General features: G+C 48.8%; 1 protein-coding gene across 1 annotated transcript in view; it reads right to left on the bottom strand.

Moving 5' to 3' along the window:
• The window catches only part of DNHD1 (dynein heavy chain domain 1), an 856151-nt gene that overhangs the window by 353286 nt on the left and 484088 nt on the right, over positions 1 to 18777 (bottom strand). Inside the window, exons 30-31 of the mRNA XM_085623548.1 lie at positions 14055 to 14204; positions 13359 to 13541 (exon numbers count right to left, since the gene is read on the bottom strand). Coding sequence (XP_085479674.1) covers positions 13359 to 13541; positions 14055 to 14204 — 333 coding nt within the window. The remainder of the gene's footprint in view (positions 1 to 13358; positions 13542 to 14054; positions 14205 to 18777) is intronic.

Here is an 18777-nt window from a genome sequence, read left to right as displayed (position 1 = left end):
TAATGGAGCTGATGAAGAGTTAAAAGGTAATAGCCGGGGGCGTGGCCGGGCAAGTTGGCTGAACAGACGTGACTCGTCTCGGCTCCGGGTCTGCGCTCAACTCTGGAACGGATAACTGCTGTCTCTCGGCGATCCTTCGGTCGAGAGTACCACCGATGGCAAGCTGAACCTGTGGGGCTCTCATTGAGCAGTTTCACTCCCTGCTGATGTCCCTCCGGCCATGCCGGTGCGGCCCGATGGTGGAACCCCGGCTCTTGCAAAAAATGGCGCCCAGCCCCTCGCGGGGGATGGTAATCCAAGAGACCCGGTGGAACTCATGCAGTCCTGTTGTACCTGCGTCGGACCGCTAGACGGGCCCGCCGGAGTGGTTCCCTGCCATCGTGACTACCGGGACCCCCGGTGCAGCACCTATTCCTGAAGCACTACCGGAATAGATCCACGCAACGCCACAGACTCCCTGACTGTTCATTTGAGAGGTGAGAGACCTGGGGAACAACGGGGGACCTGCCACGAGGGATGAACCACTTACCGCACATTTCCAGGTCGGAGACGGCTGATTAACCCGACGGTGACCTCTGCCACGTGTCCTGCCTGACTCTATTATGGCGGCCGAGCCCTCACAGAGGACGCCATTATCAGCTTGTCCCCGACCTGCGGCCTCACTCCCTATTTACACCGCCTTGCCATATGGACCCCTGCGTTCCACCTTGATCAGCAAGCGCTCTGGAATCCCTGCAGCATAGTCCTCGCTGTTCGGGAGAAGAACTTGTTCGACGGCTGTAGGGCTTACTGCCGTGGGACTGCTGGATCTAAGGGTTATGCGATCGGCTGGCCCGGGAAACCTCCCCCATAGCCCACGGTCACGACAGTCATTGCCTATGGAAATGTCGGGGGCAACACCGCGGTGGAGTCACTACTGTGATCGTGCTCCGGCTCCAGATCACCCAGGCGCGCAAGATAGGAGGAGGGTGCAATCCCAGGCCTTTGATGTAGGAAACGAGACGACCCACACCCTGACCTACTGCCGCTTGAGAGGAGGCGACTGCGGTGACCGGCAGTGGGGTTGAGTGCATGACATGCCAGATTCTGTGACAGCGATCCGAACGTGCTTCAGGTCCCCCCCAAGAGGAGTCCACACAACACCGCTACCAGCGGCCTGCCTAGGCCAGCCTATGTGCCGCCGAAGAAGGGGTCTACCAAAGCAACAAATAAAGTATCAGACTTCTTTACGGTCTCAGACAAAAGCCAATCGGCAGAGTGTAACAAGGGGTCGGGAGCCATGGCCCTTACAAAACATTATCTCCTAGCCACGTTAAAAGATTTCAAGACGGAGGCCCGGACGGGTTCCCGCAGGAGTTTTACGCCACCTACAAGGAGCACTTGGTTCCACGGCTGGGTGCCCTGTACGTGGAGGCGGTTGAGAGAGGCTCCTTCCCCCCAGAGGCCGACATTGCCACAATTGTGGTCCTGCCTAAATCCATTCCGCCGCCCAGTGACAGGTCGGCCTACCGGCCGATCTCTCTGATCAATACCGATATCAAACTATATGCCGCGGTCCTAGCCCAGCGGCTCCGGCCCTTCCTATCGCGTTTGGTGCACCCGGACCAATGTGGCTTCATGCCGGATCGAGGCACTCGCCATTGCCTCCGCCGCCTCCATGTGGCTCTGGCGCACCGCCACCGCCTATCTCCATACCTCACTCTCCTGCTGGCCGACTTCGAGAAAGCCTTCGATTCAGTGGGGTGGCCCTACCTGTTCGACGTCTTGGCTCATATGGGTTTTGGTCCCAAGTTTGTTGGGATGGTGCGGGTTCTGTATGCGCGCCCTCGCGCCAGAGTGTTGGTTAATGGGGCACTGTCAGGAGCGTTCCGGATCGGCCGGGGCACGCGGCAGGGGTGCCCGCTCTCACCCCTCCTTTTCGCGCTCGCAATGGAGCCCCTTGCCGCCCTAATCAGAGCGGATCCTCTCATTCGGGGATGGGAGTGGCCGGGCCTCGAGGAGGACAGGATCGCCCTCTATGCGGACGATGTCCTGCTGTACCTTGGTGACCCAGCGCGCTCGGGTCCTCGGGCTCTCCGCATTTTGAGCCGCTTTGCCCGCGCCTCTGGCCTCCGCCTCAACTCGCACAAGTCGGTCCTCGTGCCTCTTCATCCCTCCCGCGAATGCTTCGATTGGCAGACCACGATTCCCCTCCGCCGACTGTCCTTCAAATACCTGGGCATCTGGGTCTCCCTCCTCCCGGAATTGAGCTGGGCACTCAACGTGGCCCCTTTAGTCAAAAAAGCCAAAGCAGACCTCACTCGGTGGCACTCGCTCCCGCTGAACCCCCTGGGGCGCGTGGCGCTCTACAAAATGATGATCCTCCCTCGGTTTCTGTATGTATTGCAGAACACCCCGGTGTCCTTTCCGAGGTCGTGGTTTCGCGAGTTGGACGGGATGGCCACCAGGTTCCTCTGGGGTGGTGGAAGGCCGAGGCTGGCCTTGCCGATCTGCCGCCTCCCCACCTTTGATGGGGGGCTTGGTATGACCAACCTCTACCTTTATTACCTGGCCACCCGGCTTCTGGTCATCCACGACTGGTTTGGGGGGGGATGGTCCGATCCGGCCTACAGGGTGGAGCTGGAAGCCCTGGGTCTCTCCAGCGTTCAGGACCGCATGTACGGCGCCCCGGTTCCCACCTCCTGCCCCGACATCACTAGGGCGGTTTTCCTGGCTTGGCGGGCTGCGCTCCGCCACACCGGATGGACCAGGACATTGACGCGCGCCACCCCTCTCTGGCATGGGACATGGTTGCGGGAGGTTGTGGGGCTGGAGGGCTTCGGACCATGGGATTTGCTAGGTATCTCCCAGCTGGGGGACGTGTGGCGGGGGGGGCGCATGTGCTCATACTTAGAACTGCAGGCGCGCTTTTCTCTCCACTCGTCCCAATTCTATAGATACCTCCAATTGCGACACGCCATACGGGCACACACCCCGCTGGACATCCGGCTGCCGGACCATAGCCCCCCAGAAGCTCAGGTTCTGATGGGTAACCTAGGGAAGGGAGGCATATCCAGAATATATCGTTCCCTTGTTAACAATACCCCTGTGCCCCGGGAGGGTCTGAGGGAGCGATGGGAGGAATGGGTGGGTCCCTTGGACGAGATCGACTGGCGGGACGCCCTTATGGCCCCCAGGCTGGTGACGGCCTCCGCCAAGCTGAGGCTCATCCAAATCTATTATCTGCATACGGCGTACCTTACACCAGCGCGCATGCGCCGTGCGGGTCTTTCCACCGACGCAGCCTGCCCTCGCTGTGGCTTTGACCAGGCCGACTTCATCCATATGGTATGGTCATGCCCGGAACTGGAGGGGTACTGGCGTAGCATTGAAACTGACTTGACGGATGTCCTGGGGTGGGAGGTGCCACACGACCCTAAACATATCCTATTGGGTATCACTGATGGCCTGGACGGCACCCGCGCTGAAAAATTGTTCCTTATGACAGCGCTAATGGTGGCAAAGCGGGACATTGCGGCAGCCTGGAAACAGCCGCAGCCGCCCAGTCTGACCAGGTGGAGCGCGGGAGTGGACTGGTGTGCGGCGCAAGAGCGGACTCTTTACCAAGCTCGGGGCTGCCACAAAAAATATCGTAGGGTGTGGGGGAAATGGTTAGGAAATGTAGTGTGATCTGGTAGAGCGGGGTGGGGGCGGGGGGGGGGGTGGTCCGGGGGGGGGGGGCTGAGAGGGGGAATGATTCCCAGATGGGACTACTGTATATTGTTGGTCTGAAAGGCTCACTGTTTTTTGTTGCACAAAACAATAAAAACTTGTTTATCAAAAAAAAAAAGATTTCAAGACGGAATTGCGGAATGAGCTGGGACAGGACCTTAAGGCCTCGATCGACCAATTGAAATCGGATCTCACTGGGCGCCTCGCTTCCCTTCAGCAGGACATGGACTCAGTGGGCACAAGAGTGGTGGATCTGGAGACACAGACCCAAGATCTCGACAAGCACGCCACTGACATGCGAGGAGACATCTGCACTCTCCAAGACCAACTGCTCCAATCGCAACTAAAAGCAGAGGACCTTGAGAACAGGGCACGGAGGGAGAACCTACGGATCTGGTACTTGGAGGAAGGGGAGGAGGGAACGGATCTTGAAGCATTCCTGGAGGGCCTTTTCGCGGAAATCCTCAGCCCACAGACCCTCAAGATCAAATTGGACAGAGTCGGTGGCCTGGGGCCCAGTGACAGGAAACGTCCATGCGATGTGCTCGCCAAATTCCATTCCTATAAAACGAAAGAAGCCGTCCTACGAGCTGCCAGGAAAAAGGGAACAGTTTCTTTTCAGGACTACACCTGCACTGTCTACCAGGACTTGGCGCCAGCCACGTTAGCTAGGAGACAGCTATTCCGACCCATCACATCGAAACTGCGGGATGACAACATCAGATACAGATGGACATTCCCATTCGGCCTTTCCTTCGAGTTCAACAACAAACCACGTCACATCTCCGACCTGCAAGACGGATTAGATCTTTTGGGCCTTTCCGTGGATACCCTCGGACCCACCCAGATCAGAACGCAGGACTCCTTGAGAGGAGGCCCCTCGACACCTCAATGGTCCACTGGCTCCTGGAGAAACCGCAAAAGGGACCCGTAGGGCCCGTATACCGCTGACACCCTAGCTTTGCATCTCACCATGGCGGTAAACACCAACCCTCTTGGGGCTGTTCTCTCCTAGATCAACCGTACGCAACGACTCCTCCCGGCAGCAACGCTCTCCCCTAACGATCACGGTCCTGGAGGGCCTTGCTACCAGTTCTGCACTCCTCCCCACCTCACTTTACAGAGCTGCTGTGCCCACACATCTCTACAATCAGCCTTGGGTCAATGCGGTCCTACATCCAGCTTGCCGACCTCTGAAGGCTACACTATTTGACCGTTATTCTACGAGCTGTTCGGAGTGGGCGCGGACGGGGACCCTGGTCCTACAGTCCCCCCTCCCCTCACATCGAGGACATCTGACTTTTTGATTGGGAGGTCCTCCCCGTTGGGAGACTTGATGTTGTTGGTAATGTTGGGTTTTATTTTCTTTTTTGGTGGGGGGGGGGGTTTCTGGGAATGGTGGCGGTTTTTCAAATTTTATCCCACTGACACAGGTTTTACCCCAGAGATTCGTTCTACATTCGCTCCATATACTCCACACACAATATTGGTCAGGAGCACCCACGACTCGCTGCCCGCCCTGCAGGCCTAGAAGGAGGAGGGGGGGTTAACTGCGGCCCGATGATACTCACAATAGGCTCCTGGAACGTGAAGGGTCTCAACTCCCCTCAGAAACGACAGAAGATCTGGCATATCTAACTGATCATCATCTTGACATAGTAGCACTCCAGGAAACTCATTTGGCCCGTGCAGAGGACACTCGACTCCGCCACAAACAATATCCACAGATTTATCGCTCCTCCGCACTGACTAAACACTGGGGAGTCGCTCTTCTCTTTCACAACTCCGTGAAATTCCAACCTAGCACCATTCAGACGGACAAAGATGGGCGACTGGTTATGGTTAAAGGCATACTACAGGGCACACTCTGCACTTTTATCGCAACCTATGTTCCTAACACGGGGCAGACACCCTTTTTAAATAAGATACTTGGACAAATTCTAGATTTTGCTGAGGGGAAAACGGTTCTCCTAGGTGACTTCAACCTGACATGACCAGCTGATTTGGATAGCAATCACTCACATAGATCAGACTCCCACTCCTTTCCAGAGACCACTAAACAACGATTCCAAGACATGGGCCTTTTAGATGCATGGAACAACCTCTTCCCGCAAACACGAGACTACACTTTCTATTCCGATGTACACCGTTCCTATTCGAGGCTTGATTATATCTTCATTAGTCAAAATTTGAGGGGTTCCTTGCAGGAGGCCAAGATTTTTCCTCTCTCTATCTTGGACCACTGCTTGGTCTCGATCTGCCTGTCCAGGGACCGTACTGCGTCCACTTCCCCCAAATGGTAGTTTCCGACCTCCCTCACGTGGGATAAAACGCTCTGCACCGCCCTACGGGATGCCATCGCAGACTATTTTAATTCAAACAAGCCCGAAGACACTACTCCTTTTAATAACTGGGACGCATTCAAGGCAGTATTCTAGGGTAAATGTATTGCCCTCAACCCCACCCTGAACAAACAGAGGGCCAAGGAAAGGGACGAACTGGAATCGGAACTCGCAATAGCTGAAAACCAACATAGAGCTCATCCCACCAGGGAATCCTTACGCACACTTACGGCTATTCGCGGGAAACTAAAAGCTCTCTAAAATAACAGGGCAGAATTCACCCTCTTAAAACTTCGGCAACTATCTTACTCCCAGGGTAACAAGATGGGTAAACATCTGGCTAGACAACTGAAGGAGAAACATGACCGAGAATACATAGGGGGCATTATCAACACAGAGGGTACACTAACACACCAAGACGCAGAAAAAGCTGCTACTTTCGAGTCCTTCTACAAGGCTCTGTACCAGGTTGAACCTAGAGACTCAGAACTGCAGGACAGTTATCTTCACACATCACCTCTCCCTCAGGTCTCACAAGACCAAAATTACACTCTAACGGCACCCTTTACCTCTGAAGAAATAGCCACAGCCATAAAGTCCCTTAAAATACACAAAGCCCCTGGGCCCGATGGCTTAACAGCTTACTTTTATAAAACGTTCACCCCAGACATCTTACCCTTCCTCACATGCCTTTTTAACGAGATGGCCATGTCGGGTATGGCCCCCTCTTCAATGACCGAAGCCCTAATTTCAGTAATCCCCAAGCCAGGGAAGGACCCGCAACTTTGCTCCTCGTATCGCCCCATCTCTTTGCTAAATCTCAACGCTCTACTCAGCCATCCTGGCTGCCCGGCTAAATGATCTTATGCCAGACCTAATCCACCCTGACCAATCTGGATTCATTAAGGGGAGCTATACCCACGACAATACCAGACGCATAATACATCTGATTGAGAAGACTACCAAACGGAAAATACCAGCAGTACTCGTGGGTCTGGACGCCGAAAAGGCATTCGACAGGGTGGATTGGTCCCCTCTTTTTAAAACGCTTACTCGCTTTGGCTTCACAGACGGTTTTTTAACTATGCTTAGAGCTAACTATGCACAGCCTCGCTCTAGGGTACAGGTGAATGGTATAATTTCGGCCCCTTTCCTTCACACCCGAGGGACACGTCAGGGATGTCCGCTGTCCCCTCTGCTTTTTGCCCTCAGCATCGAGCCATTAGCGGCGGCCATATGGAAAGCACCGGAGATTAAGGGAATTCCCTTTAGTGGGGACAGCCATAAAACTTTTGCGGATGATATACTCCTGTCACTCACTGAGCCAACCTCCTCCTTCCCCAAACTCCAGTTGGAGTTAGCGCGTTTCGAGGCAGTAGCCGGTTTTAAAATTAACTCAGACAAATCCTACATACTTAATTTGACTCTCCAGGAATCCGAGGTGGGGGAGCTACAGCAACACACCTTGCTCCAATGGACGTCCCGTTCCCTACAATATCTGGGGATACAACTAACGCTGCGTGTCGAAGGGCTCTTCAAAGCTAACTTTCCAGACGCTCTCTGCAAAATCCAGGCGACCTTGCTAGATGGAAACCCCTGGCAGGGCGGTCGGGCACGCTTCTCTTACTCAACGCTACGACGCTTATGACCCGCGGGCGGGGTAGGCCTCCCCGATTTCAACCTTTATTAAAAAGTGGCCCAATTACGAGTGGTAACTGAATGGTCCAAGTGCGAGTTGGAGAAACACTGGCTGCATATGGGTCGCTCCGTCACGAGCCAGACTATTTGGGATCTCATATGGCGCTCCAAGAAGATAGATCAAAGAATGCCTATATTAGCACCCCCACTCGCACCACTCTGATAGTCTGGGACACTCTCTCTAATAACGACCAGTGGACCACCTTCCCCTCACCTTTCACCCCGCTCCACCTTAACCCAGATTTCCCGCCGGCTCTCCATGAGGGCCCCTTTGATGCCTGGAAAGACGGCGAATGCCGGGCACTAACACGTCTTTTTCATAAAACCGGCATACTTACCTTCGATAACTGCAGAAGGGACTACGGTTTAGAGCCGTCAGAACACTTCCGATCCCGCCAACACTGGGCCACCTCACCTCGCATAGGCGATGTGGCTACACGGCCACTCACAAAATTTGAAACATATGTCCTAAATGCTAACACTATGATAGGGGTGATCTCCTTCCTCTACAAATATCTACTCCACTCCTTACACTGCCCAAGACCCAGCTACACACACGTGGGAGGAACTTCTTCAACGAGCTATCTCCACATGTGGGAGGAACTTCTTCAACAAGCTATCTCCGACAGGGAATGGGAGGGATTGTGGTCAGACATCACCAAATTTAATCACTCCGTGGAAGTGTGCGAGGCTCACCTCAAAACTATGATGGACTGGTACCTCTACCCCTCTAAGCTTAAACGCATTTTCCCAAACACATCAGACCTATGTTGGAGGTGTTGTGGCCTAGTTGGGGACTTCCATCACATTTGGTGGGACTGCCCCTCTATCCGGCCATTTTGGGACGAGATACTTGCTCACATTAAAGAGATATTGGGCTACCCCATCCCAACTACTCTAGCAGAGACATTGCTGGGTCTTCGTGACCCTTCTTTAGAACATCAAACTAAGGCCGATAAGGCCATTATGTAGACCTGTATTGGAGCGGCAAAAACAGCAATTGCTGCAGCCTGGAAGAAAAAAGAGGCACCCGCTATCTCACTGTGGCACTCTCGCCTCTGGCGATTACTGAGTCTCAAAAGGATGTCTGACATCTTTCGGGATGAATACAAACATTTTGAATATAAATGGGGCCCACTAGTCTCCTACATTACGAGGGGTCTCCCACAAGCTGTCTACCCCCCCCTCCATCAGAAGTATGAACCTTTTCCAATTTTAATAGTATTCACCACTGTCTGTCTCCTTTGTCACCCAGGCGAATAGTCACCACCACCACCATTCTGTGGGTGGGTTTTTTCTTTTCTCCTTAGTTAGTTTTTGGGGCTTTATTTTATTGGTATTTCTGAGTTTCCCTTTTTCTCTTTTAGGGTACCACATCAAAACTTCGTCCAAAAAGAATGTCGGACTGCAAGCAACGATTGTTTATTTGATTCACTCGAAGCTTCGGAACCAATGGAAACTGTACCCTGCCTTAGCTTTCGCTGTGTGAGAATGCTTTGAGTGCCTACTTTATACTTCCAGTCAACCTTACGTAGAAGGTGTTAAGCTGTTATTTTATATTTTGCTTAATGCTCTCCTTATACTGTATTGCATATACTGATATGACGCCAATAAACATCCGTTTGAAGGAAAAAAAAGGTGATAGCCAAATTGCGACGCGTTTTACAGACTTCAATGCATAGCTATTTACCGGGCAGTTGGCTGCGCCCGAGGCTCCTTCTCATTATCTGTGCCAAGCGTCGACGACCCGTTTGACCGAATCCCAGGCGGCCTCTTTAGAGGCACCCATTCGCATTGAGGAGATCATCTCCGCTATCTCCAGGCAGAAATCTCTGAAATCCACGGGACCAGACGGTTTCTCTACGGGGTTTTATAAAGCCTTCTGCTTTGACCTAGCTCCAGTTCTCACCCTGCTATTCAACGACATTGCAAGCACAGGCAGTCTTCCTCCCTCAATGCAAGAAGCATAAATAGTTGTCATTTCAAAGCCAGGGAAAGACAGGCACCACTGTGCTAACTACCGCTCTATATTGCTCCTGAACACGGATGCCAAGCTCTTTATGAGCATTCTGGCGGCCCAACTGAATTATTTTATGCAAGGATTGATCGGCCCTGATCAAGCCGGGTTTATAACGCAGAGGCAGTGCGCGGACAACACCAAGTAGCTGCTTCACATCATTGATAAAGCGTGCTGTAAGGGGGGGTACCAGCATGTTACTCTCGGTCAACGCCTGAGAAGGCGTTCGATCGGGTCCATTGGCCATTCTTAGATGCAACATTGGAACACTTTGTGATAGGGGAACGATTCCGAACCTGTGTTCTTAGTGGCTATAGATCCCCGACACCAAGGGTGAGGGTGAATGGACATGGTTCAGACACATTTTCCATACAACGAGGAACTAGGCCCCCTCTCTCCCCTCCTTTTTGCCCTTTACATGGAGCCCTTTGCGCAACGGGTGAGAGATCATCCAGATATTACAGGGACTTCTGTGTGGGGGGAGGAGCACCAAACTAGTTTAAACGTGTATGATGTGATGGTCATGTTTGAGGATCCCCAGAAGAGCCTTCCCCACTTCCTGAGAGAAATGGAGGTTTTTGGTGCGTCCTCTGGATTTCATATGAATGTCCAGAAGTTCAAGGCACTTAATATCACAGTCCCTCAGGCCGTGGTAGAAAGTGCAACGCACATATTCAGTGGAGTGGTTGACCGGGTCCCTCTCATATCTGGGAGGCCAGCTATGCTCCACACTGGAACGCACGAATGATCTCAATTATTGAGAACTGACAAAGAAGGTGTGTACAGAACTGGAGCAATGGAAGCTCTACCCACTCTTACTGATGGGTCACATTGCAGCCCTAAAAAAGACCGCCTTACCTAGAATACTTTTCTATTTCCAGACTCTGACTCCTCCACCGGGGACAATACTCGCACTGCAAGCTGCTTTCCACTGGTTCGTATGGGCGGGTGAGAGACCGAGGATGAGTAAAGAGCGCAGTTGGCAACCAGCGGCAGACGGGGGCCTTGGGATGCCTTGCCTCCTTAGATATTTTCAAGCAGCCCAATTATGATACCTAGTTGAATGGTCTAGACCAGAGTCTGAAAAACATTGGCTATTTATGGATAGGGCAATAGCAGGGACGTCCTTGGAGAAGGTCCCATTTTTACAGCATCGCCACTGGGCACCCAGCTTATATATCTCTCCAGTCACAAACTCTCTCATTAGGGTCTGGTTTGGCTGTGCATGCAGAGGACAATTAACCACCTTCCCATCTCCCCTGACATTGATCGTTGATACCCCGGCCTTTTCCCCTGTGACTGGACCTTCTTTCCGGGCTTGGAGGGAGGCTGCATGTAAGGTGGCCGGTCACTTGTTTTGCACAGACGGCCCAATATCCTTCGATGTCCTTAAGAAAGACTACACCCTCCTTGAGGGCAAACGCTTTAGATGCTCCCAGATAAGGCACTGGCTGTTACACTCAACTGTGAGGAGTGGAGTCGAGCGGACACTGAGCCCCTTTGGGAAGTGTCTGGTGAGCAAACGATCAGATAAACGTCTTCTATCTGAATTATATGTTCTTCTGCGACCCACACAAAAGACAGAAAAAAAGCCCAGCCCAATGTCAATGGTAAGTGGAAGTGGGGTGGCAGCTCTATGAGAAAGACGGCAAAGATATACCATAGAGCAGAGCACACGACCTACAACATAGCGAGCATGGAGACGGCTCTGAAGATCACCTCATATTGGTATCTCACCCCAGTACGGTTGCATAAGGGGGAACCCAGCCGGTAGTGACACATGCTAGAGAAAATGCGGGGAGAAAGGCACGCTTACACATATCATTTGGGAGTGCAAAAAATTAGCACTGTTATGGGATTCGGTGTTAAATGACATTGATACCCACTTCTCAACACAACTCCCAAGGTTCCCGTCCTACAACCTACTGGTCCTCCCTAATCCCCTAACATATCCCCTTTCATCCCTTAGAGGACATCAAATAAGCATAGCACTGGGAGCTGCACATCAGACTATTCTCTCACTCTGGGGATCTGCCACTGTACAGACACATCTGAATTGGTTGCACCACTTATGGAGGGTCCTAGGGATGGAGAGACTTACCCATACACTTACTGGTCAGGATGACACTTTTCACACCGCATGGCGCTGGCTTATATCACTACTCTCTGAGGAATTCTGTGAACTGACCTGCCCCCGTTATTTGCATATATTGAGGCTTACGGATTCACCTCATGCTGAACGGGGTGACGACACACAATGAGGGGTCTCCACACAGATATAGGCACGGAGTCACTGCTAGACACTGGGCAATTGATACTTGGGCGGTTAGTTTGCGGGGTTGTAGAGGGTAGGGAGTTATTTGTATATTTTATGTTATAAGAAATGTCATGTCTCACTCGATATTCTTATGCTGATTTTCAACTGAAAGATTTGTAACATGACAATAAAACAAATTCAAACCATAAAGACATTGCTGCCAAGTACTGTCAGACAGCCAGGCCTGGATGTCAATTCACTTCCTCAAACTTACCACACTAAAAATGGAGTCCCTTCTGGACACCCCACCCCACATTTTGGTTGGCTGCAGCAAACAGGCAGTTTGATTTCTGTTCTGTGCTGAAAAACCAGCCTGCCATTATGGATCATGGCGAATCTTTAGGCATCCATATGGAACCTTCAAGAACACATCAACACAAAGGAGCTACCTAACAGTTTGGACTCCTTTGAGGTCTTAAATCCTCCATCTCAGATTATGATTTTAAACAAGTCACCCATTTGCTGCTGTTCCTGAGTCTAGACTACAGTAACACATTATTGGGTGGAATCCTTTAAATAAACCAAGCTCCTCTCAAGGTTGTGCTACTTGCACAGGAAATGGTTATCCATTCAAGAAGGATTGATCTTATTTCCCCCAATCCTGATCAGCCTTATCCCAATTCCCATTCAGGTAAGAATTAGCTAAAAGCTCTCGGAAATGGCCACCAAGGTTCTGCACATGTGGACAGCGTCTGTGACAGTGTGCCAGCTACCTTATTTTTGAAATCCTATGATTCAAAAAGACAAAAACATTAAAGTAGTCCCCTCTGGTAACGTCACTAGAATCTGGAACTCGATACCCTCTGAAATTTCCTGATTCGGTATCTTCGGCTCTTGGAATGAGGATCTACATTCAACTGAAAATCCTTATGAAGTGACTGCAACTAACACATACCCAAAAACATAAAAAAATATCCTTCAGTTATATTTTGATTCTTGTCTGGCTGACTTATCTCAACATGATTATACCTTATTTAGTACATGCCATCAGGCTGGCTTACCACTTTCAATGCTTTTATTTAACATAAGCCAAACCACACTATGAAAAATATGGCATTCTTTCACATTCTAAGAAACCCCTTTTGCTGTGAATCGTTGCTTAATCTAATAACCTGTAACTTGTCCTCAAGCGTACCACTGTGTCACCCCTCACAGTCTACTTTGTTCTATATAAAACTCCCAATATATAAATAAATAGAATAGAACTCCACCTTGGTTTAACTTCATTGGTAGCAAGAATATCAAAGTACTGAACTGACTGTAATGATCTCACCTCATAAAAATTCTCCTTTCCAATCAGTAACTTTGCACTCTCCCAGCCCGGGTCTCGGCCAAACATCATACAGAGCACATCTGTTACTAAGATCACGGGGAAAGGTGGTGCCCGATAACTTCTGATCTCTTCGATATCATAGACGGTCAGCTTTCCGGCAATCGCATAGTACTCCTGTGCAATCTAGAACAAAACAGAGATTAGTGTCAAGGTCTTGAGGTCTGCTCTCTGCTCCAAAGTCCTCCTTACCAACACTCAGGGGCCGATTCACAGAACTAACTTAAGACAAAATCCTAAACTTACTACTTTTGGTATTCACAGAAGTTAGGATTTTGTTTTAAGTTTGTCTTAAGACAAACTTAAGACAGACTTAAGACAGACTTAAGACGAACTTAAGACAGACTTAAGACAAACTTAAGACAAAATCCTAACTTAAGTCTGTCTTGAGTCTGTCTTAAGTCTGTCTTTAGTTTGTCTTAAGTCTGTCTTAAGTCTGTCTTAAGTTTGTCTTAAGTCTGTCTTAAGTCTGTCTTAAGTTTGTCTTAAGACATACTTAAGACAAAATCCTAACTTCTGTGAATACCAAAAGTAGTAAGTTTAGGATTTTGTCTTAAGTTAGTTCTGTGAATGGGGCCCTCAGTTCTCCTTCTGCCTAGATATCAATTGTAAATGTTGTCAAATAAACTTGCTTCTCACTTGGTGCAATGATGTCTTCCTTTCACTCTGTAGTGTCTCCAGTTGACAGACTAGGCGCTCATGCGTGGCTTCACGGTACTGACATTCACGGATGAGGCGATCAAGGCCGGCTCTCTCCTCTTCCATCTGTTTGCGGATATTCTGAGTTTGCTGTCATATTTGAGTAAATACAGTTTGTAAAAAAAAATAAGATTACTTTCAACAAGACACTCGTCTGCATTTGCCACATATAACTGATGATAGCAAAAGCACATAGGATAGAGGTGAAGCTACTGAACTCTAAATGATTGATTAAAGGGCAGCTAGGTAGGTCTACAACAGCACTACATCAAGGGAAACAAAGAGGAGATGAAACACCTCAACACATAGTGAAGACGGGCTGGTGGATCCTGCCATTGGTACCGCTGGAAAGACTAATGTTAGGACTTGACTAACTGTTCCGGCGCACAGAGTGCCGAAAGAGAAACAAAGAGGAGATGAAACACCTCAACACATAGTGAAGACGGGCTGGTGGATCCTGCCATTGGTACCGCTGGAAAGACTAATGTTAGGACTTGACTAACTGTTCCGGCGCACGGAGTGCCGAAAGAGAACCACGGGTGAGCAATCTTGGTAACTACCATTGCAGTAGAAAGAGTCAAGGAGTCATCTGTACATTATTTATATGTGTCAAAATTATATTAAGTCATTAACCTTGAGAGGATCTCAGATTTTCAGGGGTCACTGGAGCTCTCCTTGAGGTTTTGTTTCTGGCATGTTGCTCATCCTTCAAAAGAGTCAAGCTGTGCATTCAAAGCTTTGAGCTCATTTGCAAAGCCATGTCAGTTTGCAGCGCTGTTACTTCCAAGAGTGGACACTCCACAACGTAAGGGGGTTTTAATGCGTCCATTCCACCCAGAGGAGCAGTAGGTGCATTGCCTCAGGACTATGCAGTGCAAGTGAGATGAACACTCAAAACATCATAACTCTGGGGTTACTAATAAACATTTAGAATGATTCCCCACACCTACCTGCTCTTCTAAGGATCACGTGCAAGTGTGGGGGAAAGTGTGAGCAAATGTGTGAAAAATGCAAAAATATTTTATAATTATAAAGAAAAAAAGATGCAAACTACGATTCTCCGCAATGTAAAGACAAGGCTTCTGTGGTGTTCCTAAAATAAACGTGTTAAGCTTAGACATGTATGTGCATACACGGCTGGTTGTCATTGGCTAAGGTTCGCAGTCATTATTGGCTGCAGTGCCTTGATCTAAGAAGCACTTCTGAACATTCACAGGTGCCTTTCTGAATCAGGTGGTTTATGTATTCTGAATACAGAAAAAACAAAAGAACTTGTATTAACTGGTTGTGTTCTCCTTATAATTTATTTGTTTTATAGTACTTAGAATGTTGTTCTACTTCTCTTATTTATTGCTTTTCACAATTTCATATGCTGATCTTCTATTCAAAGTGGTCTAGTGGTTAACAGGAGATTTCCTCAGGAATATGTATTGTGGCATATTACGCCTGGCCAATTTGAGCCAATATATATTTGAGGGGCCCTGGACTGATTCCCTAGAGTACCTTGAATCAGCTGCTGACATCCAACAAAGCTTTTAGTCTAGTGATTTATAATAGCAGATTGCATGCACAAGAGAAGGGGGCACTGCTAAAAGTCTTTCAAACTTGTCTAAGATTTTGAAAAACGTACGTTTCCAAAATACAAACATACAGGGCACTGCTGCCCCTTATATTTAATTCTCTTGAAGAGCGGAATTGACAAGTGCCAACTCATGTACCCAATAGACAAGGTTTTTGTCAGAAATGCTAATGCTATATTAGTATTTGTTTAAAGAACCTTCAAGTTATAACAAATCTTAAATTGATCTGCTATACATCCTCTCTAACTTACTTTATTTTTTGGTACTCTAACCTCACTCAAAATGTAATTCAAATTGGAGCTGTTAGAAAAGACCTAGATAAATCATGCAGGGGGCAATGTAAGCAGTGGCTTTTGGAGTGCAGGCTGTGGTACTTAAGTCAAGGGGCCACATGTACGACCGCCAGAGTTTGCGAGTTCCTAATAGCGACTTTGTGAGACTCACAATTAGGAAGTTGCAAAATGCGACTTACTAATGTGTCTCAGAAACATTTAGCAATTCTTAATGGGGTCGCAATTGACCTACCTCATCAATATTCATGAGGTATGTCACAACTTGTGACCCATTGGAAATTGCTAAAAACAAGTCATGTCAGTGCTTGTTTTTAAATAAAGCAATGGTTTTTTTAAATGCTACCCGTTTTCCTTAAAGGAAAACGGGATGCATTTCAAAAATAAAAAATAAACGTTTGTTTCATTTTTTAAGGATAGTCAGTGTTCCATGGGCCCACTGCCTACTCTTTTGCAACCATTCCCAAAGGGGAAGGGGTCCCTTAGGGACCCCTTCCTGTTTGCAACTGGCTTACCACCTACTTGAAGTAGGTGGTAAACTGCGAAGGTTTTGTGACCACATTCCGGTCGCAAAACATTCATACATCCACCTGTGACTCGCTATTAGGAAGGGATGCCCTTGACACGCCACTGCCTAATACCAACTTGCCAACCATATTTTGCGAGTTGGTAATAGGTTACCGAGTCACAAAATATGGTTAGCACATGCCAAATTCTCTTTAGCGGTCACAAAAGGCCAGATTCTCTGTTTGCAACCACTAAAACCTTTCGTACATGTGGCCCAAGGTCTCTTTATTCCATATCCATTAGTATTAGTAATCCTTCCCAGTGGCGGCTTGATTGGTAGAGTGTTTCGGCGTTGCCCTTCCTATTTTGTTTTGTCTCCATCAATCCAAAACTAAAAGTAGAAAAAAATGTAAATTCCATATGTCAGATTGGGAAAGCCATTAGGCTCATCCAAAGATGCATTCATTGCGCAGAGCGCTGACCGGTAAAGCTATGCTTGAGGGTTTGCAAACCAGCAATCAGGCAAAGCTCTCTGATGAGGCACCGGGATGGCAGGTTCATTGTTACACCTAACAGTGGAATTGACAGTATAGGGCCCCATCAAACCCTGCACTGTCAATCACATGGTATGTAGCACAACAGACCTCCAAAGACACAAGAAAACCGACCAGGAGCCTTGCGAGCAGTTCATGATGCACGAGCACCGGAGGAAGTGATCCAGATGAATGCGCTTGAGTAGGCCCATGCAAGCCGCCAGTGGGAGCTAGGCACAGAAAGCATCTCTTGAATGCTGTGATGTTTGTGTGCATGTGAATATTGTGAATATGTGTGTGTTTTGGTGTTCTAGCACTTACATATTTAAAGCAGTTCTTGAGACTGTAGGGCCCTTCATGACATGATGATGCCCACCGATGGCAAAATGCTGGCCCTGGCATATTGATGACACTACTGTATGTATGGCATCCTGGGGTCATACATGGCATCACGCTGTTCATTCTAGCTAAAACACTGATATACTGCTTACGTCTTGGCATATTTGGGGCATCCATGGCATGATGGTGTGCACCCTTTCTCAAATGATGGCCCTGGCATGTTGATAGTAAGTCTTGGCATTTTGATGGTAAACATGTCATGATGGTATCCACCCGAAGAAAGGCTTAGACTCAAGATTCATACAGTACTGGAGGATGTGATGCCGTTCTAGATAAACCTTATTTTTTGACTCAGAGAGGGACAAGTGCGTTCCCAGGCTGAGCCTCCCTTTCCCTTTCAGCGAGGCGCCTACCTATAGCCTAAGGTAACGTCTGATTAAAGGCCCCATTTACTCCTCTGCACCTCACAACCACGTGCCTGAGAGTTACACCATGGAAATGTAATCTAAATTCACCATCTCCATGATGGAAGATGTGCCCCACTTGATGTGCTTTCTATCAATGGTGTTAGGATAGAGTTGGAAATAATGAGGCGCATGTAGAGACCCGCCTGTGACTGGGACATTAGGAACTAAGCCAGGATGTCCCAGTGACACAAGTGCTGGAAGCCAGAAGCGCTGGATGCTGAATCACTTACTCATGAGACCGAGACATCCATGCTTCACTTCTAGTCATTCCTGGAAGCAGGGGTTTGCTGGTGAAGGTATAATCCACCCCTTTCAGGCACCTCTTCCGCTATGTTTCGGAGTGCAACGACGGGCTATGACTACCAACTCCCTCCTGCATTTGAAGCATTCTATACCTTTCCGACCTTCACACCTTCCTTCAAGAGGTGCAGTTTCCTGTCTTGATCCTGGTAACTTGGATGGTCTACCTTCATCCACCCTTCTGCCGATGTCGGCGGGCCTCGTTCTGCAGCTAGACTGCTGTCGGGCTCTGTGAAATCCGACCACACCAGCCCTCCACTGCTGCACTCACACTTGCTGTCTCTGCTGACCTGGCTTCAGTTTAGGATTGAATGTTTCACACAAAAGGAGGTTAGTGCCAACACTTTGTCACCTTACTTGAGAACTACAAAATGATGGCAGTTACAGATGACTAGATGCAAAAGCAGCTAATACTTGAGATTTTGCAAAGGTGATACATTGTGTTTTTCTGGTGTTCCTATGTTTTAGCATATGGTGAGTTTCTTTCTTTTCTTTTGTTTTTAGGTTAATGTGCAGTGCATGTTTTCTTTTCTCAGTGTTTTATTTATGTATAACCAAAGAATGGCTGTCTCCTGGTTGCTGCTCTTTTACCTTTGTAAATTGGATTTTGGAACATTTGTGTTTCTGTTTTAAAGAGTTCTGATAAA

This window comes from Triturus cristatus, chromosome 8, assembly GCF_964204655.1.
Source record: "Triturus cristatus chromosome 8, aTriCri1.1, whole genome shotgun sequence".
Classification (NCBI taxonomy): Eukaryota; Metazoa; Chordata; class Amphibia; order Caudata; family Salamandridae; genus Triturus; species Triturus cristatus.
This window is presented reverse-complemented; position numbering and strand designations above follow the sequence as displayed.